Source organism: Pan paniscus, chromosome 15 (assembly GCF_029289425.2).
Source record: "Pan paniscus chromosome 15, NHGRI_mPanPan1-v2.0_pri, whole genome shotgun sequence".
NCBI classification, from domain to species: Eukaryota; Metazoa; Chordata; class Mammalia; order Primates; family Hominidae; genus Pan; species Pan paniscus.
Window position 1 is genome coordinate 54029731 of NC_073264.2, and position 27001 is coordinate 54056731.

The window sequence follows — 27001 nt, forward strand, 5'->3', positions numbered from 1 at the left end:
CTAAGATTTATCTAATACAACTGCATCATTACTTCCTAGAGTTATTTTTAAAGGAGTAAGATTTAACATGTGAAGAGATCTAATGGTTTATGAATTCTACTTTTAATTCACAACGTACCCTCAGCTTTAAATGCCAGTGGGGCCATACTGGGATAAAATAAAGGCATTAGAAAATTCCAAGCCTCTGAATAAGCAGTTGTCTACACTGCTTCAACATTAAGTGGAGGCAGGGTGGTGGTGGTAATCTCTCTCTCCACCCATTCATTTCTCCAAAGTAAATCAAGTACTAGTATGTGGTGAAAAATCTAAAAAGTATTGAAGGATAAATAACAAATCCTTACATAACAAATCTCATGCCTGAGATATGATATGCTTCTAACAAAGTCACCACAGGCACTATTTAGTGGGAGACAGTAAGGCAAGCATTACATTTCGAAAAGTTCTCCCAAATGTTTCCGCCATATCCCCCAGGTTTGAGAGTCACTGTACTACATGATTCAAATGTATTTTTGTTCCTAGGTCATTTTCTGTCTGGCTCACAAACCAGGTAGTATTAAATGTATATTAATATGCATATTTACATTAGTAAAAGAATATTGTTAAGTAGCTTTTTTGTCTGTCTTAAGTAGATAAAGCAGTTCTTAACTAGATGGGCCCATGAGAATTGCTTGTAAAATCAATAATAATAATATTAAAAATACATGCTGGGACCATATCCCCAGACTTTTGCAGTAGCTCAGGGCTCCAGCGGCTTGTTTTATATAAGTTCTGTAGGCAATTCTGATTCCAGCTTTTATTTTTTTTTTTTTTGAGACGGAGTCTTGCTCTGTCGCCCAGGCTGGAGTGCAGTGCCACAATCTCAGCTCACTGCAACCTCTGCCTCCTGGGCTCAAGCGATTCCCCTGCCTCAGCCTCCGGAGTAGCTGGGATTGCGGGCGCCCGCCACCACACCCAGCTAAGTTTTTGTATTTTTAGTAGAGACAGGGTTTCACCGTATTAGCCAGGATAGTCACGACCTCCTGACCTAGTGATCTGCCCTCCTCGGCCTCCCAAAGTGCTGGGATTACAGGTGTGAGCCACTGCACCTAGCCTCCAGCTTCTTGATAATCACTAGCTTAGGGAAGGGAGAGAATGAAGGGTAGCAAGAATGACTTATTTTTCTAATGGTAGGTAGTTCCATATTGGAACTGGGTAGCCATTGGCTGCATATGAAGTGTGAAAAAGTGGTTTTCATTTCATTACAACAGTAACGAAGTAAACCTAACTCTCCACATTAAGATACTGATCATTTCACTGACATGAGAATTTAGGACTTACTGATTTACTGTATGCCTTGTATCAAGAAGTAATTAACAGACTTAGAAATCTGTATAAGATTTCTAAATGTGTAAGAGTGGGGCTGGAGAAGAACATAAGTAAGTAAACAAGATTTATACCAAAATAAAACATACCCAGAGGACTGAGACATGAAAACTTTAAAATAGCCATACCAAAATACTATACTAATTTATGCTCAATTTTACATTTCAATAAGGATAAGCTAGCATTTATGAGGCACTACACAAAGCAATGCTCCAGAACCTCTATAACAGAATATATAGCAATGTTTTTTTTTTTTTTTTTAAAAGACAGGGGCTCACTGTCACCCAGGCTGGAATGAAGTAGTGTTAGTGTGCTCACAGCTCACAGCAGCCTCGACTTCCTGGGCTCAGGCAATCCTCCTGCCTCAGCCTCCCAAAATACTGGGAATGCAGCAGGCCTGAGCCACTACACCCAGTGATAGCAACGAAATTTAATGTTCATTATAATTAGCATGTTATCAAACAGAAGATGAATCTAGTCTAATCTACACAGGCTATATAAATACTATACATATAAAAAAGCATGAGGGTGAGGAGTTGAGAAACTGAGGTAAAGAAGGGTTCTCAGGGAAGATAAAGCGTTTCTGGTTTAAAAAGTATATTGAATACGTGCATTTATTTTCACTCCTTTCAAAATCACGTAAAAAATAAAACATAAACCTATAAGGGCCCCCAAAATGGAAGAAAATATCGGATAAGAAATCTCAGAAAAGTTTTGGGAGGCAGAAGTCAGATGGAACAGTAACTTTGTAAACTGGAGAAATATAAAACCAAGGTGTTTGTAGAAGGAGGTACCAATGGGAAACACCCTGATTCACTGTTCTAATCATCAAACTGAGGCACAGAAAACAGATAGACTACCTGAAAAAATTTAGTCCGCCCCAGCATCCCTTTCCTGTTCCATTACTGAATTAAACTCAGGTAACCTACTCCACAGACACACACCCTTTAGGATCCTTTACAAACAGAACCTGAATAGCCCTAGGGAAAAGATCTTTTAGATAGTGATGTTTGAAAAAGCTTGCTCAATATGTCTAAATACCTTACAGAGGGATGATGAGCTAAACTCCACCCAATATAGAGCTTCCTATTAGGTACTGATATTGCCCCAGGCCAGGCGCAGTGGCTCATGCCTGTAATCCTAGCACTTTGGGAGGCCGAGGCGGGCGGATCACGAGATCAGGAGATGGAGACCATCCTGACTAACATGGTGAAACCCCGGTCTCTACTAAAACTACAAAAAAAAAAAAAAAAAAAAAAAATTAGCTGGGCGTTGTGGCGGGCGCCTGTAGTCCCAGCTACTCCGGAGGCTGAGGCAAGAGAATGGCTTGAACCCGGGAGGCGGAGCTTGCAGTGAGCCGAGATCGCACCACTGCACTCCAGCCTAGACGACAGAGCGAGACTCTGTCTCAAAAAAAAAAAAAAAAAGCCCCAGCATTAAACATAGGAACAGCCAGCCAATGATTACTAGACACTTGAGAAAGGCTTCTGTGGTGGGCAGAATACTGAGGTTTAATATCCCTACCCATGGTTACACAAACACCAATCTAGGTACTGCTGTGAGGAGTTTTTGCAAATGAATTAAGATCACTTATCAACTGATTTTAGGGAGATTATCCTGGGTTATCTGGGTGAGCCCAATGTAATCACATGAGGCCTCCAGCACAGAAGAGGCAGGAAGAAGAGAGATGAGACAGAAGGAGTGGTCAGATAAATTCAGACAGAAGACCTTGACTTGCTGTTACTGGCTTTGAAGATAGAGGAAGGGGGCAACAAGCAATGTGGAGTCTCTAGGAGCTGAGAATGACCCCTAGCAGACAAGCCAGAGGGAACCTTAGTCTTACAATCACAAAGAACCAAATTCTACCAAGCAAAATTCATTCTCACAGCCCCCAGGAAGGAACGCAGCCCTGCTGACACCTTAACTTCAGCCACTTAAGAGGCTATAGAGGACACAGGTGAGCCACGTGTACACACCTTTAACCTACAGTGACTGTGAGATAAATTCGTGTTGTTTCAGGCTGCTAAATTTATGGTAATTTGTTATGGCAGCAATGCAACACCAACAAACCTTCTAACAGGAAAGACAGAGACCAAACAAAAAGAAAAATAACTTATGAGAAACAGACACAATGCAGACTACAGAGAACAAAACACAACGTGCTTAATGAAGAGGCTGAGAAAAAGACAATGACATCTAGAAGAGGTAAATAGGATAATATAAAAAACAATGAGAGGCCGGGCACGGTGGCTTACGCCTGTAATCCCAGCACTTTGGGAGGCCGAGGTGGGTGGATCACTTGAGGTCAGGAATTCAAGATCAGCCTGGCCAACATGGTGAAACCCTGTCTCTACTAAAAATACAAAAATTAGCTGGGCATGATGGCGTGCATCTGTAGTCCCAGTTACTCAGGAGGCTGAGGCAGGAGAATTGCTTGAACCTAGGAGGCGGAGGTTGCAGTGAGCTGAGATTGCACCATTGCACTTCAGCTTGGGCAACAACAGCAAAACTCTGTCTCAAAACAAAAACAAAAAAAAGAGAGAGAGAGAGATTAAGAGACTTTAGATATTAGCAACAGAGGGGGAAGGGTCCTTTCCATTATTTTCACTATTCTGTTGAAGTATAACTTATATAAAGTCCACAAATCTTAAATATATTTAAGAATACCTATATAACAAACATCCAGATAGAAATATAAAACACTGAAAACTGGCCAGACGCAGTGGCTCATGCCTGTAATCCCAGCACTTTGGGAGGCCGAGGCGGGTGGATTACCCAAAGTCAGGAATTCGAGACCAGCCTGGGCAACATGGTGAAACCCCATCTCTACTAAAAATATAAAAATGAGCCAGGCATGGTTGTGAGTGCCTGTAATCCCAGCTACTTGGGAGGCTGAGGCAGGAGAATCACTTGAACCCAGGAGGTGGAGGCTGCAGTGAGCTGGGGTCACACCACTGTACTCCAGCCTGGATGGCTGAGCAAGACTCTGTCTCAAAAAACAAAACAAAACAAAACAAAAACCCCCAAAACACTGAAAATTAAAATGTGACAGCCACCAAAAAAAAAAAAAAAAAAAAAATCCAATATAAAGTCAAGCAGGATCGATCCAAGAACAATGTCTGACTAACAGTAACAGCGAGAACAGAGAAAACAAAGAGGAGGAAATTACCAAGGAAATAATATTATGAAACAACTCTGCATAAATACAAGAAATATCCCCTGGTCAGAAGTCTCCATCACAATGAATGAAAATAAAACCCTAACCAGGCAGGGCACATTGTTACAAAATTTCAAAATGGCAGGGAAAAGAAAAGATCCTAAAAGTTTCCAGTGAGAAAAGGCAGTCTACAAAGAAGATTAAAAATAAAAATCAAGAACACTATTAGGAGGCCAGGCATGGTGACTCATGCCTGTAATCTCAGCACTTTGGGAGACGAAGGTGGGAGGGCTGCTTGAGGTCAGGAGCTCAAGACCAGTCTAGGCAACATAGTGATACCCCATCTCTACAAAAAATTAAAAAATTAGGCAGGCATGGTGGTGCACACCTGTAGTCTCAGCTACTGGAGAAGCTGAAGCAGGAAGATTACTTGAGGCCAGGAGTTAGAGATTAGAGTGAGCTGTGATTGTGCCACTGCAGTCCAGCCTGGGCAACAGAGCAAGACCCTGTCTCTTAAGAAAATAAAATAAATAAAAGAAAAAAGAAAAAAAAAACCACTACCAGGACTATTAATAGCAACATTGGAAGCCAAAAGATAATTTAACAATGACTTCCAAATTCTGAGAGAAAAATAATTTTTGATCCAACAATTCTATCAAAGGGCAGAATAAAGAGAAATATAGTATCTCAAAAATTTACATCCTATTCACCTTTTTCTTACTACCCTGATGGAGAATATATTCCACCAAAATAAGAGAGCAAATCAACACTGAGGAAAACTCAAAGATCAAATACAAGAGAGAAGATAATGCTGACGGGAAATCCTAGGGCTGTGACTGTACACCTTGGCCAATAAAATATCCACCCCAGAGTGCAAGAGGATGTCTAGGAAGAAAAAAAGAAAAGTGGGGAGATTGACTATAATCCGAAAATGTATTTGATCATGTTGAAAATTAAGGAGAATAATAGAAAGTAAACGAATCAGCAACAAATATATGTTGCAAAAGCAGCAAATGATAAAAAAGATATATGACACACTTTGGGAAGCAAAGATGGGAAAACTGCTTGAGCCCCCAGGAGTTAGAAACCAGCCTGGCGCCTGTAATCCCAGCACTTTGGGAGGCCGAGGTGGGTGGATCGATCACCTGCGGTCAGGAGTTTGAGACCAGCCTGGCCAACATAGTGAAACCTCATCTCTACTAAAAATACAAAAAGTAAGCTGGGTGCGGTGGCTCACGCCTGTAATCTCAGCACTTTGGGAGGCCAAGGTGGGCGGATCACCTGAGGTCAGGAGTTGGGAGACCAGCCTGGCCAACGTGGTGAAACCACGCCTCCACTAAAAATTAAAAAATTAGCTGGGCATGGTGGCATGTTCCTATAATCCCAGCTACTCAAGAGGCTGAGACAGGAGAATTGCTTGAACCTGGGAGGTGGAGGTTGCAGTGAGTCAAGGTCGCGCCATTGCACTCCAGCCTGGGTGACAGATAAAGACTCTGTCTCAGAAAAAACAAACAAAAAAAACAAAAATTAGCCAGGCATGGTGGCATGTGCCTGTAATCCCAGCTACTCGGGAGGCTGAGGCATGAGAATCGCCTGAACCTGGGAGGTGGAGGTTGCAGTGAGCCGAGATTGCACCACTGCACTCCAGCCTGGGTGAAAGAGCAAGACCCTTTCAAAAAAAAGAAACAAACAAACAAACAAACCAGCCTGGGAAATATGGTGAGACCTAATCTCTAAAAGGAGGGGAAAAAAAAAAACGGCATACGAGACAGGAAAGGTAAAAATACACATTTTGGCTCAGGAAGTAAAAATGTCTGCTTTGTTAATGTAAACAATGACAGTGATTCAGCCAAAAATTATAATAGTTATAATAAAGAAGAAAGGGTTGAGGCCAGGTGAGGTGGCTCATGCCTGCAATTCCCAGCACCTTGGGAGGCTGGGGCAGGTGGATAACTTGAGGTCAGGTGTTCCAGACCAGCCTGACCAACATGGTGAAACCTCATCTCTACTAAAAATACAAAATTAGCTGGGTGTGGTGGCGTGCGCTTGTAATCCCAGCTACTCAGGAGGCTGAGGCAGGAGAATCGCTTGAACCGGGGAGGCAGAGGTTTCGGTGAGCCAAGATTGCGCCACTGCACTCCAGCCTGGGGAACAGAGCGAGACTCCATCTCAAAAAAAAAAAAAAGAAAGAGTTGAGTGGAAAAACATCAACAGATACCTAAAATTGATAAATCAAGAAGTAACAGTATAAGCACATATTTAGAATTATGAAAATAAAAGCCAGAAACAGTAAACGAGTAGAAAGTGGTAGGGAATGCAAGCAGGCACTGGGGAGAAATTGGGCAGGAAAGTAGTCTCATGGTATAAGCCTTTTTTACTTTAATTCGGCATTTATTGCTTTGATTAAAAAATAATTTCAAAAATCTTTCTGCTTACTGAATAAAGAAAGCATTGGAAAGAACAAGAATGGATAAAGGAGAGTGCTTAGGAGGCTCCTGGAGCAGGAAGAGGTGGTGGCGAATAGACTACCGGAGCAGTGGAGGGTGGAGATGGAGAGACGTGGAAAGACTGAAGACATATCCTCGAGACAAAACGAACATTTCGAGGTGATGAGATGTGTAGGTGAGGAAGAGGGCAATGCTAAGGATTTCTCCCGTGTGTCTGGTATGTGTACCTGGGATGGAAGAGCCTTTTACTACTATGGCGGTTGCCTGGAGGAAGGGCAGAAAGGAGGGAAGAGGGAGCACAGAGATTTGGAAAGGAATGCCATGAGTTCAGCCTTGAGCATGTTCAGTTTAAAATTTTGGTTAAAGAAATGGTTTTGTTATTATATGTAATGCTTCAGTGAGCATATGATGGCTTTCTAAGAAAGATGCACGGCTAGAAGAAAATCTAGGAAAAATTAAGAATGGAGGATTTCAAGTAAGTTGGGGTAAAAGGAACTTGATTTACTCTCCTGTTTTATTTAAACAATAAGAAATAAAGGAAAAGAAAAAGAAACACTTTCAGACATTAGGCAACAAGATGCACGAAAGAAAGACCAGAAGGATGAGCTGAGTGCACCAGCTTACTGCCTATGGGCAGGGGAGGGGCGCATGGGGCCTGGTCTTGCAGAGTTGAGAGATCTGGGATGGCATTCAGGGATGACAAGGTGGCTAGAATGTGTGGGGCAGGGGACAGGAGAGAAGGGAGCTCCACAGAGAGTGCTCTGGAGGTCTGCAGAGGTGTTCCCTGGAGTCTAGCTACCAGAGACTGTGGAAAGAACCGACGGCTAAAAGAGTTAATGTTCCTGTCAAGGAGAGCAGAAAGACAGAGTACTGAGAAGAATCCCCAGAAGACTATGACCTCAGTAATGAGGCTAAATTAGTGCTAAGGCTAATGTTGCCTCTGGTCTATCCTAATAAAGCTTCAAAGCAAAAGAATCCAACTAATTCCAAGTAATTTGGTGATCAGAAAAAAATTCAAGACTACTCAATACAAAAAAATCCAGCCACTATGACACATAATGACACATAGTCAGGAGTAAAGGGTGGGGGTGGGGAAGCACAAATAACTCAGATGATAAAGAATATTGTAATAGCTATATAAAAATACTCCATATGTTTAAGAAACTAGAGGAAAACACACATAATAGAAAAATGAAAAATCTATATAAAAATGAAGCCAAAATCAAACTTCTAGTGATGAAAAATACATCTTAAATGAAAAAGGCACTGGATGGGATTAACAGCAAATTAGCAGCAGAAAGATCAATGGACTTGAAGATATGAATAAATCTTAAAAAAAGTATTTCAGGATACATCATAATCAAATTGCTGATAACCAGGGTAAAGATAAAATCTTCCAAGGCAGACAGAAAACATACAGAGGAACAATAACAGACTTCTCTGAAATTATGCAAACCAGAAGACAACTGAGGGACATCAATTATTGGGGGGGGGGGGGGGGCGGAATTTAGAATTCTTCTCCCAGCTGCAGTGTCTTTCAAAAATGAAGGCAAAATAAAAAAAAAATGTTTTTGAGACAGGGTCTCCCTCTGTTGCCCAAGTTGGGGTGCAGTCACACAATCTCAACTCACTACAACCTTTGCTTCCCAGGCTCAAGCGATCCTCCCCGCTTAAACTCCTGAGCAGCTGGAACTACAGGTGCATGCCACCATGCCCAGCTAATTTTTTGGTATTTTTTGGAGATGGGGTTTCGCCATGTTGCACAGGCTGGTCTTGAACCCCTGGGCTCAGGTGATCTTTGGCCTCCCAAAGTGCTGGGACTACATGTGGGCATGAACCACTGTGCCTGGACCAAATCAAAACTTTTATAAACAAACAAAAGATCAAAACTTCATAACCAGTAGACTTGCACTATAAGAAGAGAGGCATATGAAGTTCTTCAGGTAGAAGAAAAAGGAGACTACATGGAAAGGATACTTATAAAGAGCACTGAAAAATGGTAAATACGTGATATGAAAAACCATTTTGCTCATTTTTAAATACTTCATTGCTTTAGGGCGAAAATAACGTACTGTGGGGTTTAGCATATATAGGAGTAAAATACATGACACAAAAAGGACAGGAAGGGAGAAATGAAACTAAACTGCTGTAAGGTTATTATACTATGTATGAAGTAGTATATTATTTGAAGGTAGGCTGAATAAGTTAAAGTCATATACTGTAAACCCTAGAGCAACCATTAAAATAGCAAAACGAAGGTCGTAATAGCTAGTAATTCACAAGTGGAGATGAATGTAATCAAAACAACCACCCCCCCCAAAAAAAAACCCCACCAAAAACCCCTTAATCTACTAGAAAGGAGGGAAACAGAAAAGAAATGGGACAACAGAGTTCATAAATTGGTCTTCACCAAAATGAAAACTTTTGCTCTTAGAAAACACTGTTAATGAAATGGTAAGCCACAGATTGTGAGAAAATATTTGCAAAACATATCCAATAAAATTTCCATATCTGGGATATGCAAAGAATGCTTACAACACAATCAGATGACAGCCTAATTTAAAAGACGGACAGACGAAGGACTCAAACAGACACCTCACCATTATATGGGTGGCAATTAAGCACATGAATAGATGCTCAACATCATTAGTCACTAGGGTAATGCGAATTAAAGCCACAAGGAGATAGGCTCTCACACCTGCTAGAATACCCCAAACTGAAAAATGTTTCAAGGACACAGAGCAACTGGAACTCTCAAGTACTGCCCGGCAGAATGCAAAATAGTACAGCCACTTTGGAAAAGAATTTGACTATTTATTACAAGCTGAAACATCCACTTATCATATGACCCAGAAACCTACCGTAGTTTTTATTGTTCTTGAGTAAATACCTATGTTCCCACAAAGACCTGTAAGTGAATGGTCATAGAAGCTTTTTTTAAAAATAATGAGCCCAGCCCTCCGACTGGTGAATGGATAAACAAATTATGGTATATCCATACAACAGAGTACTACTCAGTAATAAGATGGAGTTGATAACACACAACATGGATGAAGGTCAGACGCATTATGCTAAGTGGAAGAAGCCATAAAGAAAAGACCAAATACTATAGGATTCCATTTATATAACATTTTAGAAAAGGCAAGACTATAGTGGCAGAGGGCAGATAAGTGGATGGCAGAGGTCGGAAGGGTAAAGAGGACTGCCAGCAGAGGGGCATCAGGGAACTGTCCTACATCTTGCTGGTGGTCCACTGGTCAAAATGCACTGAATTTTGCCATTACGATTATTTTGCCTTAAATTATACCTTAACAAAGCTGATCAAAAGGATAAATAAAATTAAAGGACATGGCTTATAAGACGCCCCTTGGGTCCTCAATAAAAATTTCATTTTTTATTTCTTTAAACTCCTGGCTCTATTGCTCAGTTTGACTGACTAGATACTTAAAAGGGCATGTGGCATGTCTGCTGATGGGCTAACTGACCTGCCATTTCTCAGCCCTCTTGCTTGCGGCTAGCATAAGGAAACTGGAAAAGTCAAGTCATATTCATGTTTTCCCAGTCTCCCTTGCAGCTAAGGGCAGCCATATGACCCAAGGTGGGCCAGGAGGATGTGAGGGGGGCTTCTGGGATGTTCTGCTTTGCTGTTAGGACACAGGTGTGGAAGAGAGAGAGGTGAAAGAGAGAGAGGTGCCTCCTGAATGCAGCTATAGGTTGAGCACCCCTAACCTTACTAAAATGCTCACTGGAGCATTTCCTTTGAATGTCACATTGGCAGTCAAAAAGTTTCGAATTTTGGAGCATTTCAAATTTCAGATGAGGGCTACTCAACCCATGTATGCCTGGAGCTCTAGGAAGTATCTTACAATCATGAGGCCAACCTGACATGCTGAGGGGTGAGGAACTGAGGGATGGAAAGAGCTTGTCCTTGAAGACACAACTGAACAACAAATACAGTTCCAGCAACCACTTCATTTTCTCAAGTAACTTCTTATGTGAAAAAGAAGGCTCTTATTAGTTTAAGGCACTGTTAAATCTAGATTTCTGGCTGGGCATGGTGGCTAATGCGTGTAATCCCAGCACTTTGGGAGGCTGAGGCAGGTAGATCACTTGAGGTCAGGAGTCCAGGACCAGCCTGGCCAACATGGCGAAATTCCACCTCTGCTAAAAATACAAAAATAAGCCAGGTGTGGTGGCGGGCACATGTAATCCCAGCTACTCAGGAGGCTGTGGCAGGAGAACTGCTTGAACCCGGGAGGTGGAGGCTGCAGTACAAAAAAGTAGTTTAAGTGATTCTTCATTTCCTTTTCATCTTTATTTAAAAATCCCTCATGCCTGTTATCCCATCACTTTGGGAGGCCAGGGTGGGTGGATCACGAGGTCAAGGGATCGAGACCATCCTGGCAAACATGGTGAAACCCTGTCTCTACTTAAAATACAAAAATTAGCTGGGCATGGTGGAGCGCGCCTGTAGTCCCAGCTACTCGGGAGGCTGAGGCAGGAGAATCGCTTGAACCCAGGAGGTGGAGGCTGCAGTGAGCCGAGATTGCACCACTGCACTCCAGCCTGGCTACAGAGCGAGACTCCATCTCAAAAACAAATAAATTAATTAAAATAGAGTAAATAAAAATCCAATCTTTTTGTTACCACTAAAAGCCAAATTTGTACAGTCCTTATGTACAGCTTAATTTACCTAAATCACTTCTATAATTACAAAAATTTTTTAAACACAACTGAGCTTTAGTCAATCTGAGTTCTGTTCCACTAGCATTTTGTGCTTCTCCATCCCTATCAAATAGATTCTTCTTCACAAGGCTAGAACAGAAAGAGAAAAAATAGGAATGAATTAGCATGTATCTAATGCCGAAAGACCCAAATGACATGTCCTATTGATAACATAGAATGGTAACAAGCTCTAAACACAAAATATGTTATTTTATAGTAGCTCTCTGTTGTCAGATTTTGGGAGAAAAAGTTTCATTTCCTCTTAAGAAGGCTCTTCATTTGTGAAGCCTGTGTGCCAGAATACGTTACATTAAAAAAAAAAAAATGACGTTCTTTGACAACAGTCTTTCTGTCCAAAAGAAAAGGAAAATGCAACAAAAACTTCATTTAATTATTACACAGAAGCACTGATCTGAAAGTGCATTTTTGGAAGAAAAAATTATTACAAAGAAGCATTTTCTCAAGAGTTAAATTATAAAAGAAAGATAATTTTTACCAAATAAAAAGCTTGGAAATGATGTCAGTGTTCAGCAAAAGTAGGTTATTTCCCTTTAAATAGTGTTCTGCTGGTCTTGGATCACTGTCCTTTTTCAGTGTTTGGCACACCCTTCACATTTACTTGGTAACCTTAGGTAACAATATATTTTGGTAGCAATGGAAATGTCCTCATCTTTCTTAGTTTTAATTCTACTGCTCATACAGTAAGTAAGCAAAAGCCACAAGAGTAGATACAAGAGAGTTAAATTAATTAAGGGGAAATATTTAACAACTTGGGTTGAAAATGAAGTAATCCAAAATAATTAACAGAAAAAACCCTAATTATTCCTGGGAAGAGTTATATACTGTCACTTCAGTGTTCGGTTTCAGTGGTGAAAAAATAATAATAAACCACTAATGTTTCCCATAATGTAATTCCGGGGTTGGCAAACTTTTTCTGTAAAGATAGTAAATATTTTACGGTATGCAGCTCTACTCAACATTGCTGCTATAACGCAAAAGCAACCACAGACAATACCTAAGCCAATGAATGTAGCTGTATTCCAATACAACTTTATTTATGAACATGGGAATTTGAATTTTTATAATTTTCACAGCATAAAATATTATTTTAACTTTTCTTAACCATTAAAAAAATGTAAGAGCCTAATTATAATTAGTTCTTGAGCTACACAAAAGCAGGCTGTGGGCTGGGCACAGTGGCTTACGCCTGTAATCCCAGCACTTTGGGAGGCTGAGGCGGGCGGATCACAAGGTCAGGAGATTGATACCATCCTGGCTAACATGGTGAAACCCCGTCTCTACTAAATAAACAAAAAATTAGCTGGGCGTGGTGGCGAGCGCCTGTAGTCCCAGCTACTAGGGAGGCTGAGGCAGGAGAATGGCATGAACCCGGGAGGCAGAGCTTGCAGTGAGCCAAGATCGCGCCACTGCACTCCAACCTGGGTGACAGAGTGAGACTCCATCTCAAAATAAAAAAAAAAAAAAAAGCAGGCTGCGGGCCAGAGTTTGCCAACACAGTTTAATCACTTGGCAAATCAAATACCCTTCCCTCTTTTCTAACACACATATGAAAATTTTGTAGACTTCCGAGGAATATTTATAGCAATAACAGTGTTAAATTATGTATTAAATATGCATTTATTAAATATATATTACATTATTATTTAAGACCAATTAGCTGTTTTCTTATTTACTTTTGTAGCCAAACCTCAATTGTGTAACTGTTTGACTGGATCTTTACACCCTAGTTTTTCTCCTGGTTTCCTCCAGATGGAGACCCCATCCTAGGAACCCTGCTCTGTGATATTGACCCCCACCCTACCCCCAATTCTTCATGATGTTAAGTAGACTGCAGCACAGAGCCTGCTATCAGATACCCCCCTTCCCTGTCGTGCTGCCAGCATGAGAAGACATCTATCTATTCACACATGTCAAGTACTTGGACTCTCACCAAATACTGTGATCATCTAAATTTTATGTACCTCCTAGATTTCTGAAATCTGTGCCCTTGGTATCTGCTCCTTCATGTAAACACGACTAGTCTATAAAGCACAATCCCTTTTGTTTTGGACAATTTCATAATCAAGTGCCTTAGTTCTTGGAGTATTCTCTAATATATCTACAAATAAAATTACCACTCATTAAGACCCTCTCTTTTCTGCAGGAAAGACTTTAGTCTTATAATTTATCAAAATATTATGTAAATTTCTACCCATTAATACTAACGGTTCACAGACCCTTAACAGCTGTTAAGACTGTTTAGAGGAAATATAATGTAACTACCCAGTGAAGCAGAAATTCCCTGAACATCCTGTAACAGATCACTACTTTTTTTTTTTTTTTTTTTTTTTTTGAGACAGAGTCTTACTCTGTTGCCCAGGCTGGAAAGCAGTGGTGTCATCATGGCTCACTGCAACCTCCACCTCCCGGTTCAAGCGATTCTCCTGCCTCAGCCTCTCAAGCAGTTGGGACCACAGGTGTGTGCCACCATGCCCGGCTACTTTTTGTATTTTTAGTAGAGACAGTGTTTCACCATGTTGGCCAAACTGGTCTTGAACTCCTGGCCTCAAGTGATCTGCCTGCCATGGCCTCCCAAAGCGCTGGGATTACAGGTGTGAGCCACCATGCCTGGCCATAGATCATTACTTTCCATTCGATCCCAGTGAGAGGATTAACTGATCCTTATTTCTTTATTCCATCATTTTTTCCCTCTTATTCATTCAATTAATGTTCTCTAAGGTCATGCCCTATGCTGAGAATACAAAGATGGAAAGGCATGTTTCTGACTTTAGAAGTTCACATTCTAGAGATAAACAAAAACATAAAAAGCTAAAAGTGATTTTGATCCTTGAATGAAAGATAGCTTTCTTTTCTTGTTTATACAAATATTACATATTAAATTGTTAAAAACAGCAACAACAAACAATTGCAAAAGTGTAAGAACACAATTGGGGATAAAAAGCACGAACTTGAAATATCACCCCGAGATAACCTCTGTCAACATTCTAGTGAAATACCTCTGAGTATATCTCTAGGTGGATATTTAAACATAAATGGGATAATGTAGATATGCTTATTACATAGTATCTTTTTGTAATCTAAATTTCTAACATTGCAAATGCAAAATTCTAACACTATGAGATCCCCCGGGAGTAAATGGGCCAATATACTCAATGCATGGATGAGCGCTCTCACTGGATATGGCTTCTCTGTCCTTAGAAGCTAGATGTTGCTGCCACTTCTGCCACTAGAATGAGGTATTTGTTATCCTGGCTTCAGTCACGAGTTCCTGATTCAAAGTTCCAGGAGACATTTTCTGATGTGCATGTAACCTAGACTTGGCCAACTGCCTGCACTCTATCTATGAGGAGGGTTGGGAAACAACTGTCTGGACTTTATGGTTTCTGTAGGAGGGAGGTGGGCTTTGTCTCACATTTTGGAAATGTCATAAGATATGACATTTCCAAACACAGAGCCAGAAGTTCAATGCCATGCAGCCAAAAACAGTAGTGGTAGTAGTAGTAGTAGTAGTAGTAGTAGTAATGAAAGACCAACCACCCACTACAGATATATTTAGGAAGGTGGAGCAGTATTAGCGTAACAACCTGAAAATCTTCTCAACATCTAACTTCATTCTATACAGCAGAGTGTGGAATGAAGAATTAATGCATAAAACATTTTATAGGAAAAAAGCGACGAGATTTGATGACAGGATGCCAGTGAAGATAGGTATAAGGAGCTCCAGATTCTTGTCTCAGAGAGTGACAAGAACCACATAGGTAGGTTCTTGTCTGTCTCTGCGTGATCTTGGGCAAGTCACTCCCTAAGCTCCATTTGGTTAAAATTCCCATGCATTCTTGAGTTAAAGGCACTAGCAATTAAAACAAAAAACAGGCTAGATGTGGTGGTTGCTGCCTGTAATCCTACTGCTTTGGGAGGCCGAGGCAGGTGGATTGCTTGAGCACAGAAGTTAAAGACCAGCCTGGGTAACATAGCAAGACCCCGTCTCTACAAAAAAAATATATATATAAATATTAGCCAGGCATGGTGGTGCATGCCTGTGGTCCCAGCTACTTGGGAGGCTGAGGCAGGAGGACTGTTTGAGCCCAGGAGGTCAAGGATGCAACGAGCTGTGTTCACACCACTGCACTCCAGCCTGGGTGACAGAGCAAGATACTATCTCAAAAAGCAAAAAACAAAACAGGAAAAGATCTCCCCCCAAAACAACAACAAATATTAAACTGAATGTCAAATGTTAAAAGCATTTCCATTTAAGTCAGGAACAACACAACAGTCATCATTACTGCTATTATGCAATACTGTACTAGAGGTTTAATCCAATACCATAAGATAAAGAAATAAGATGTATAAAAATGGGAAAGGAAGAGAGAAAAGTTATTATTTAGAAGAGACATGATTGCTTACATAGAAAATCCAAGAGAAGGCCAGGCGTGGTGGTTCATGCCTGCAATCCTAGAACTTTGGGAGGCCGAGGCAGGCAGATCCCCTGAGGTCAAGAGTTCCAGACCAGCCTGGCCCACATGGCAAAACCCCGTCTCTACTAAAAATACAAAAATTAGCCAAGTATGATGGTGCGCAACTGTAGTCCCAGCTGCTTGGGAGGCTGAGGCAGAAGAAGTACTTGAATCCAGGAGGTGGAGGTTGCGGTGAGCGAAGATACCACCATTGCACTCCAGACTGGGTGACAGAGGGAGACTCTGTCTCAAAATAAATACATAACAAAAAATAAATAAAAATTAAAAAACAAGAAAATCCAAGAGAATCAATAAATTATCAGAATTTATCAAAGAGTTCAGTAAGGTATCAGATATTAGATTATAAGAAAAAAAATAAACAGCATTCCTAATAGCAGTATCCAATTAGAAAAAGTATAAAGCCCCTGGAAGAAACCTTTTTTTAAAAAGCACAATATCTTTCTAGACAAAATGTGATTTAAGGGCAAAAAAGATTACTTCAACAAAAGGAGACAGATTTTATTCATGAATGGTAAGATCTACATAACATTAATGCATGCATTTCCAATTACTATGGAATTTTCCCTAGAAATTAACAAACTGTTTCAAATTTCATATAGAAACATACAATTCCAAAATCAACCCACGCAATTCTGAAAAACAGCAAAGAAGAGGTACTTGCTCTATCAGATATAGAGATTTATTATGAGGCTACAGACATTCAAATAGTGTACTATCCATGTAAGGACATATAAATGGATCAATGGAAAAGAAGAGAGCATACAAAAACAGATCCATACAACATGGAATTTTGGTTTATGACAGAGCTGACATTATGCTTATGTGGAGAAATAACAGACAATTCAATAAACAGTGTTGGCTAGCATTTTCTCCTAAAATATGCTATACTACATCTCTATTTCACCAAACACACAAAAGTAAATTCTAAGTAGACAAAAGCAGTAAACATGAAAAACAAAACTCTAAGAGTACTAGCAGAAAATACAGATGATACCTGTAATTCAAAATAGGAATAGCTTTTTTAAACAATACCCCACAAACACAAACCAATGTTAACTTCTACATGACCAAAAAAGACAAAAATAAAAAGTACATAAAATCAATCATGAACAAAGGTTTATAATAGACCAGGAGAAATTATCTGCAGCACATATTAGAATTTCTAAAGAACTACAAATCAATGGTGAACGATAAAACAAAAGAAGAATGGACGAACAGACATATGTCCACTTGAAAGCCTGCATACAGATGTTTACAGCAGCTTTATTCAAAATGAAGCAACCAAGATATCGTTTGGTGAGTGGATAAACAAGCTGTGACACATCCAGACGATGGAATATTATTTAGCACTAAAAAGAAATGAGCTGGCTGGGCTTGGTGGTTCACACCTGTAATCCCAGCACTTTGGGAGGCGGAGGTGGGTGGATCGCCTGAGGTCAGGAGTTCGAGACCAGCCTGGCCAACATGATGAAACCCCATCTATACTAAAAATACAAAAATTAGCCCGGTTTGGTGGCAGGTGCCTGTAATCCCAGCTACTTGGGAGGCTGAGGCAGAAGAACTGCTTGAACTCGGGAAGTGGAGGTTGCAGTGAGCCAAAATCACGCCACTGCATTCCAGCCTGGGCAACAGAGCGAGACTCGTCTCAAAAAAAAAAAAAAAGAAGAAGAAGAAAAGAAAAAAAAAAGAAATAAGCTATCAAGCCACAAAAAAACATGGAGGAAACTTAAATGCCTATTACGAAGTGAAAGAAACCAATATGAAAAGGCTACATACTGTATGAGTCCAAACATATGATATTCTGGAAAGGGCAAAACTAGGTCAAAGGATGAGTGGTGGTGATGAGGAGAGAGGGATGAATAGGCAGAGCACAGAAGATTTTTAGGACAGTCAAACTATTCTGTACAATACCACAACAGTAGATACACGAGTATATATTTTTCCAAGCCCACAGCATGTACAACACCAGAAGTGAACCCTAACATAAACTACTGTCACTGAGTGATAATGGTATGTCAAGGTAGGTTCACCAGTTACAATAAATGTACCACTCTGGTACAGACTTTGAGAGTAGGGTAGGTTGTGCATGTGTGAGGACAGAGGGTGTGTGGGAATTCTCTGTACTTTTGCTCAACTTTGCTGTGAACCTACAACTCCTGTAAAAACTACAGTTTATTAATTTCTCAAAAATGGACAAATGATATAAACAATTAAAAAAAGGAACTTAGATGTCCAATAATGATTTAAAAACATATTTAGCTTTGTAAACTAAAACGAAATACTGTCTTTTTCTCTTGGAAACAAAAACAACAAAACAGACCATAATCAAGTGTTAGTGAGGATTTGTGGCAACAGGTTTTCATACATTGCTAGTTGGAATATAAACTGGTATAACCAACTGGGAGACAATTTGACAGTACTCTGAAATGAATTATGTATATATTTAAAACAGCAATTTTACTTCTACTTCTAGGTGGATACTTGAGAGAAATTCTTGCACACACGTACAAAACTTAGTAAGAAAATACCTACGTGGTAATGGCAATAACATATACAGTTTATGGATATATACACACAGAGATACGTGTGTGTGTGTGTGTGTCTGTGTATTTTACAGTACAGTACTGGATACACACTGAACTTATGATAGTAGTTGCTTTGTAAAGGGAAGTTAGGATAATGAGACTCAAGAATTTTACCAGTATTACTTTGACTTCAAGTCATATTTGTCATTTGACAAAATGACAAAATATCAACAATTATTAATTCCAGATAATGGGAATTTGGTATTCTTTGTATTTTTCTCTATTTTAATAATAATAATACAAACCCTGTTTCACTTAGAAAAAAATTTCAAGGGCATTAGATCAAAAAGGCAATGTGAATCTACCTGTATCTCCCCTCCTACATCCCGAATCCCCTGAAATGACAGCAAAAGATATTTAAAAATTGTAGGCGGGGAGGGAAGATGAACATCCATAACAGTGCTAGGAGACAGGAAACTACAGTAAGAGGGTAAATAATGAGTGATTCTTGAAGACAGAAAAAAGTTGGTATTGGTTTAAGGGAAGCCACAGCCCAAACTAAACACAAGAAATGGGTGAGGATTCAGACTCCTCCAAGCTCCAAGCCTACAAGCATAAGCAGCAGGCAGGGCTCTGGGTTAAGAGGTAGGTAGTCTCAGCACCTCCATACTGTCCACAGGTCAGTGCTTGAGGCATTGTACAGGAGCAGCATTTGCCCACAGGCTCTAGCAGTGAGTGTGGGTGCTGACACCAGCAAGGAAGATTGGGTACTCTGGCGCTAGCCCAACTAAAATATTTTCAAATGTTTTCAGCAATATTTAAAACATTTGAAAATGTTGCAGCATTTGCTCTAAGAGTGAAGCAACCTAACTGATCATTAACAGGGAAATGTGGTTATAAATTATACTTGATCTTAGCCAAAAAGGCCAAGAAGTAATTGGATGTAAATTAATAGTACGTCTATACTCTGAATTACAGCTTAAAAGAATGTATAACACATAGAAAGATCTCTAAGACATTACTAAGTTTAAAAAATACATATAAAATGCTCCTATTTATTAAAAAAAATCCGATATGTATGGATAAATAAATGCATAGAAAATTACCAAACTGTCAAGAATGATTACTTAGGGGAAGGGGGAGCTTACTATGTATGTCTATATTCATTGATTCTTTTACAACAGAGTGTATTTATAAATTACTAGTATAATTTAAAAATTTAACATGAATAAAAAACTGCAGTTCTTTATTTGGAATTAAAATATGAGAAGTCACTAAATGTATCTTTAACCAAGAATTTCTCAAATAGGAAAAAATACAGCAGAGTTCTGCACTAGTGGTAGTGACAGCAGTTCACATTTTCTCAGATGGTTGAATACTTCCTGTCATATGACATAACTGGGTCAGCCAAAGTAACCCACATCTCATTTCAGAATGCATAAATAGAAATACTACAGAGATGTTCAAATTGTAGACTGGTGAAGGAAGACAACACTCATAGTCATTTCCTTAGGAGCTGTGTCAGGCCTTCAATGGAGGAAGTGACACAATCTGCCTGAATCACTAAAATCAAATAGTGACTTATGTGAAGGAAACATTGCAAAGCCATTTATGTTCCCCTGAAAATAGTGCCTGTTCCTTTAACCTCTCCATAAAAATAAAGTATTAAATAACAAATATCAGATACAATTCTAGTAAGGAAAGAATCTCTACTAGGTTCTTCCTGTTCCACCTTAACCCAGCATTTATCTGAATATAAAAACTTTAATGAAGTAGAAATTTCACACACATACATATATACACAGATAGTTCAGCCCATGCCCCATCCCTTGGGATAAGCTATGTCAGTCATCGGTCATCTGTACATCACATAACTCGTATTTTAAGAAGAATTTATGTAATACTTACTAAAAGTCTTACAGATGTCAGAAACAGCTTTGAAGACTCTATCAGAGAAATTCACTTTCACCTTCACATACTTCATGTTGGGAAGCTGCAGGCGGAGCAGTTTGTGCTGAGGGGTGAACTGAAGCTTAGCATCTGCCTGAATACCATACTTATCTAAGGTCCAATGTGTCTTCAGAAGCCAAGTTCTCTTCTTTTCCCACCAGAGAGCATGGTCAGACCAATCTTTTTTTACATCTATAAAAAACAAACAATAAACAAACAAATCACTTAAAAATCACCAAGGTGATTTTGAGAAATTAAAAGCAGAAAACTAGATAACTGGGTATTTAACAGCAATAATTAATTAACTACTAAGTTACTGTTATGTGACAGGTACAAAAGAAACATTAACAGCTGAGAAAACACGCTCTGTCCTGAAAAGCCAGTACACAAGGCAGCTGAGGCAGAATATATAGGGCAACTAAGAATGTTTGAGTCAATTACAAAATGGGACACATGGATGACAGAGAAAGTACCCTCTTGTTCTCAGAAAACAGAATCCTGAGGGCTAGAATAGGAAGGATTAATAAAGACAAGGAGTTGGTGGGCTTGGAACTCGTCCTATAGGAATGGACAATAACATTCTGATGAGAAACTGAACAGACTGTGGTTTATGAAGTTGCAGAAATGTGTGAAGGTGAATAACGGGTGGTGAAAAGATGGGGAACCAAAGTGAACAGAGAACAGTATCCTAGGTGAAGAGGAGGAACAGGGAAAACACCCATAAGAAACACTATAACTTAAGAGAAAGCTCTAAAAATAAAAAATAAAAAACTACATTCTGGCCACATGTGCTCTCCCAAATAGATCCCCGAAAATGGATCTAAAGTCACACTGCCCAACATTTTTCTCTGAGCACGTTTTGGTACAAGTATAACAGGAAACATTAATATCTGTTCAACTATTTAACAGCCTTATGCAACTAAATGAAACCAAATAAAGAAAAGAATGTAATTTACACAAGATTTAGCTACCCCCAGATAAGGCAGGTCATAACAATAAACTTGTAGCAGTAAAATCCAACTTCAACTAGTTATTTATTTACTTATGACTAGGATAGGAAGTTGGTTTTTAAAGCTGCAATCAAAGTAAAGACTTCTGGGATCAACTGTATGTTAAACTTACTAAGTGCCAAAAAAAGGGAAAGTGATGTTTCAAAAAACAAAACAAAACAAAACACACACAAAAAGAACAGGCCCAGTGTGGTGGCTCATGCCTGTAATCCCAGAACTTTGGGAGGCTGAGGCTGGAGGATCGCTTGAGCCCATGAGTTCGAGACCAGCCAAGGCAACATGGTGAAGTCCCATCTCTACAAATTTTTTTTTTTTTAATTAGCCAGGCATGGTGGCATGTGCCTGTAGTCCCAGCTACTCAGGATGCTGAGGTAGGAGGATCACTTGAGCCCAGAAGGTCAAGGTTGCAGTGAGCTGTGATGTGAAACTACACTCCAGCCTGGGCAAGGGAGCGAGACTCTGTCTCAAGGAAAACAACTTCCAGGGGAAGGAAAAACATGTGAATGCTGGGCACAGTGGCTCACGCCTATAATCCCAAAACTTTGGGAGGCTGAGGCGGGCAGATCACTTGAGCTCAGGAATTCAAGACCAGCCTGGACAATGTGGTGAAACCCCATCTCTACAAAAAATTAGCTGGGCATGGTACATGTGCCTGTAGTCCCTGCTACTCAGGTGGCTGAGGTGGGAAGATTGACTGAACCTGGGAGGGAGATCAAGGCTGCAGTGAGCTGTGATTGCACCACCGTACTCCAGCCTGGGTGACAGAGCGAGATCCTACCTCAAGAAAAAAAAAAAAGTGAATAATTTTTTGCAAATAAAAATTAAAACTATCATGCTTCTGAGATAAAGCTCATTTTAATATAGTCGTACCTTTAAAAAGAGTTTATCAACTTTAAGACATTTAAAAGTATGTATTAATCTAGAAATTGAAACACACACACACACATAACTAGTCTATCCCTAAATAAAAAGTCAGATTTCCACATTGATTATATGGCTGAAACACCTTCTACAATGGTGAAATTTACTTGATACGACTGAAGTTCTCATTATGGAAGAAACATGCCACAGGTAGAAAAAGACTTTCAATTCTCCAGACATTAAAAACCTATTTTAATCAGTAAGTACTTTAATGGGAGAATTACGGCTACAGCTACTTGTGATCGTATTACCATTTTGAAATTTCAACATCTGTGGTTTTGGCAAAGTCCTGCCAATCATGTTATTTGAAGTTTGGCAAAAGAATGCATGTAACTGCTGTTTTATAACTACTTGCTTAGTAGTGATACTTAATTGTATATAGTACCCTACACCCTACTTTCTAGCACAGAATTTGCCAACTAACTTTTGGAAACAGAAAATTCTGGTCTACCTTATAGAAGACAACCAAGGTTAGATAACATCACATATTACTTTTCTTTCCAGGAACAGAAAACTAAGGGCAGAAAAAGATAACCTGCAAAGAATGCTGGTAACCAAGTAGAGTTACTGTTGAGCTGAACTGAATGATCGGTAGGTAGTATATATAGGCTGAGCCTCCCTAATGTGAAACTCTGAAATCCAAAATGCTCAGAAACAGGGGGAAAAAAAAAGTTTTAGACTTTGGAACATTTCAGATTTCAGATTTTTGGATTACGAATGCTCGACTGGTAAGTACAATACAAATATTTCAAAATTCAAGATCAGAAACACTCTGGTCTCAAGCTTTCAGATAAGGAATATTCAACCTGTAATACTTTCTTTCTCAAATCTAGTGTCAATGTCACCCACTGAGGAAGCTCCATCATATACTCCCCGTGGGGAGGAAAGGAGAAAAAGAGCTGTAAGAGCACTATGAGTCCACCAGCACATGTCACTTGGGTTCCTCCAGAAGGCATCCCTGACCTAAGAACTTGGGTGCAAGCAGCTTATTTGTGGGAAGGAAATCCCAGGAAGCACACTTGAGGGGATCAGTGAAAGTGAGATGGGGAGAAAAGCCAACTGGAGGTTCCTCACTGCTGTGAGCACCTGCAGTTCAGTCCTTCAGGGCATGCCTCAGAACTCTCCCACAGAGGAGAAAGATGAGGTATCTCTCCACTTCCTTGTTAAGGGTTACTCCTGGGGCCATTACATTAAAAACTCATAACACTTCTTGGCTGCCAGCATGGGGCTGGCTGCCCTGCACTCAGGCAGAGCAAGCTCAGAGATCCCTGCACCTAAGGAAAAGAGCTTGTCAGCATGTTGGGGATCTGCCCACCAGGAGTGCAGGTGAACTACAGTGAAAGAGGGGGGCCTCCATAGCACCTGTTACAGCCTGAAAGGAATGTTTATTAAATTTAAAAAAAAACAGCTGTTTTATTGTAGAAGCAGGGCAGAAGCAATGCTGCAAAGACATAATAAAAGGCTCAAACAATGTGGCCCCGGAGTAGGTGCTAAAACATAGAGGGCAAAGACACCAACGTGATAAGGAGCTTTTGGGTACAAAATTTACATATGGACACTAATAAAGAGGTAATGTGCCACCAACCACAAAATCTAAAGAGTTTTTATAATGTGAGGTATGAAAAGGACTACTGGTCAAGAACTTGACTTTCCAAGTCAAAACTACATAAATGTGAAGCTGGAGGTTAGCAAACTATGAATGGCCCAAGGACCAAATCCTGCCTTCTGCCTTTTTATGGCTCACTAGCTAAGAACAGTTTTTGTACAGTCATGAGTCACTTAACAAGGGGGATAAGATCTGAGAAGTGCGATGTTCGGCAAGTTCACTGTTGTGTGAACATCAACGAGCGTATTCACAAACCTAGACAGTATAGCCTACCACACACCTAGGCTATATGGTATGGCCTCTTGATCCTAGGATACAAACCTGTACATATGTTACTGTACTGAATGCTGTAGGCAACTGCAACACAGTGATAAATATTTGTGTAGCTAAGCATAGAAAAGGTATAGTAAAATTAAGGTATTATTAATCTTATGGGACCACGGTTGTATAGTCTGCTGTAGTTGACTGAAACACTGTTACATGGCTCCTGACTGTATTTTTAACTGGTGGGGGGGGCGGGGGGGGGGAATCCAAAGAACAGTATTTTACATAATTTTATATAAAGTTCAAATTTCAATGCCCATAAACAGTTTTATGAAACACAGCCACACTACTCTGTTCACACATTGTCTATGACTACTTCTGCACCACAACATTAGACACAGACTGCATGGTGGCCCACAAAGCCCAAAAGCCCAAAATACCTACTATCTATACTTAAGAAAAAAGAAAGAAAAGAAAAGAAAACTTTGCAGGCCCCTGCTGTAAACAGTGTTATCTTGCACTTAGATAATGGTACAATAAAATCTCAATTTTCCATCAATTAGGCTTCCAACTGTGACCTCAGAAACATATATCTCCCCTGATACTCATTCTTCCCTTTAAAACCTGACCCTCCCCCATGAATTCCACCTCAGTTTCTCATCAAAGGAGCTATCAACCTGCACCCACCAAGAGAAGGGGATAGGATCCAAAGATTACATACTGGACATCCTATGAGTGGTCCGTTTACCCACAGAAAAAAAATAAGCTCTCTTACTGACTGGCAACGCTGGTAAAATTAGTCTTTTTTACCCAGAGAAACTAGTGGATGAATAACAATATAGAAAAAAAATTACACAAAATAAAAGCAGAAATAGGAGACAAGAAAAAAATCAGAAGTATCAATACCACTCATGGCAAAAGATAAAAACAGAAAAGTAGGTGTTCTGACAGCGAAGTAGAAGACAGTGTTAGAAGATGGGTAAGCTGGACTGTGGGGGCTTGTGACTTATGTTCAAATACTGGGCTTTTCAGTAGCATTCCTGAAGACTCAACACACTACCAACCTAGTCAGCACTACTTGCAGAGTAATCACTACTACAGAATAAGAACATCAGACGTGCTGAATTCGTGAATTCAACAAATACCTGTTGAACATGTACTGTGTGCAAGAAGGCACTGTTCTAGTGCTAGAGACATGATGATGAACAAAACAAAGTTCCAGCACCATTGAGGGAGACCAAGGTGGCTAGAGGAGAGGAAATGGAGATCAGCAGGAGGTGGCATCAGAGAGCCAGGCAGGAGCCTTGTAGGTCACAGTGCATGGTTTAGGTGTTACTATGTATGAGATAAGGCCCTAGAGCAGTAGTTTTCTGCCTGATTGGCATTAGAATCATCTGAGCAGCTTTTAAAAAATACTGATGCCTGGCTCCACCCTAAACTAGGGCTATTTTGGTTTGTGAACAGCTGTCTGTATTTTTTTTATGGGCAGATACTCCACCACCTTGGTGACATCTCTCAAACCAAATATATCAGAATCTCTGTGGGTCTAGGAAATGGTTTTAAGCAGGAGTCACTTGTTTCAAAATCATTACTGATAATTTTGAAGAAGTGTGGTGATGGGGGTATGCAAGAGTTCACTCTTGCAAGAGAGTGTGCAAGAAGTTAATGTGAGAGTGGAAATGACAACCATTTCAGTTATAATGGTTGGGAGGTGAGGAAGTACAAATAAGAAATACAGAAAACTTTTCCTAGATATTTTACTGCAGCAAGGAGAATAATAGCAATCAATAGATAGAATAATAGCTGGTAAATACACAGAATAATAGCTGGTAGACAGAAAGGAAATGGCAGACCCAAGGAGTATTTTTAGCTTCATTTTTAAAAAGGGAAAGCTATTACAGCATTATTTTAAGTGGCTGAAATGATTTCGTATTTCAGATCATTTATAATTATTTATAATTATCATTCACTAATTTGCCCTTCAGCAGAGTATCACTTCAAAACTTTCTAAAGACCTGACTGAGCCCCCTCAAACAGGCAAAGCAATGTTTTCCCAACTTCCAGAAAATTAGCTCTTTCTTTGGTGCTGGCTTTATATCACACTACCTATCTTATTTTGAAACTAACAGTATCTCCATATCAAGTCACACAATTGGCTCTACTCAGACTATCACAAGAACATACCTATTCTATTCATTAGTAGCAAAAACAAATTGTATACACTGATGAAAATCCTGAGAAAAATGATGGTACACCAACTGAGAAGCATTTGCCCAGGCAAGCATAAAAACTAACTGCACATCAAAAAGCACTTAAAGGCCAGGAGCGGTGGCTCACACCTGTAATCCCAGTATGTTGGGAGGCCAAGGTGGGCAAATCACTTGAGGTCAGAAGTTGGAGTTTGAGACCAGCCTGGCCAATATGGTGAAACCCCATCTCTACTAAAAATACAAAAATTAGCTGGGCCTGTTGGTGCACACCTGCAATCCCAGCTACTTGGGAAGGCTGAGGCAGGAGAATGGCTTGCACCCAGGAGGC

The 27001-nt window shown here is 39.9% G+C and overlaps 1 protein-coding gene across 4 annotated transcripts in view; it reads right to left on the bottom strand.

Annotated features, from left to right (window-relative positions):
• The window catches only part of FERMT2 (FERM domain containing kindlin 2), a 93886-nt gene that overhangs the window by 41243 nt on the left and 25642 nt on the right, over positions 1-27001 (bottom strand). For all 4 annotated transcript variants that reach the window (XM_003831705.5, XM_003831706.5, XM_034937561.3 and 1 more), the window contains exon 3: positions 20621-20854. In XM_003831705.5, coding sequence (XP_003831753.1) covers positions 20621-20854 — 234 coding nt within the window. The remainder of the gene's footprint in view (positions 1-20620; positions 20855-27001) is intronic.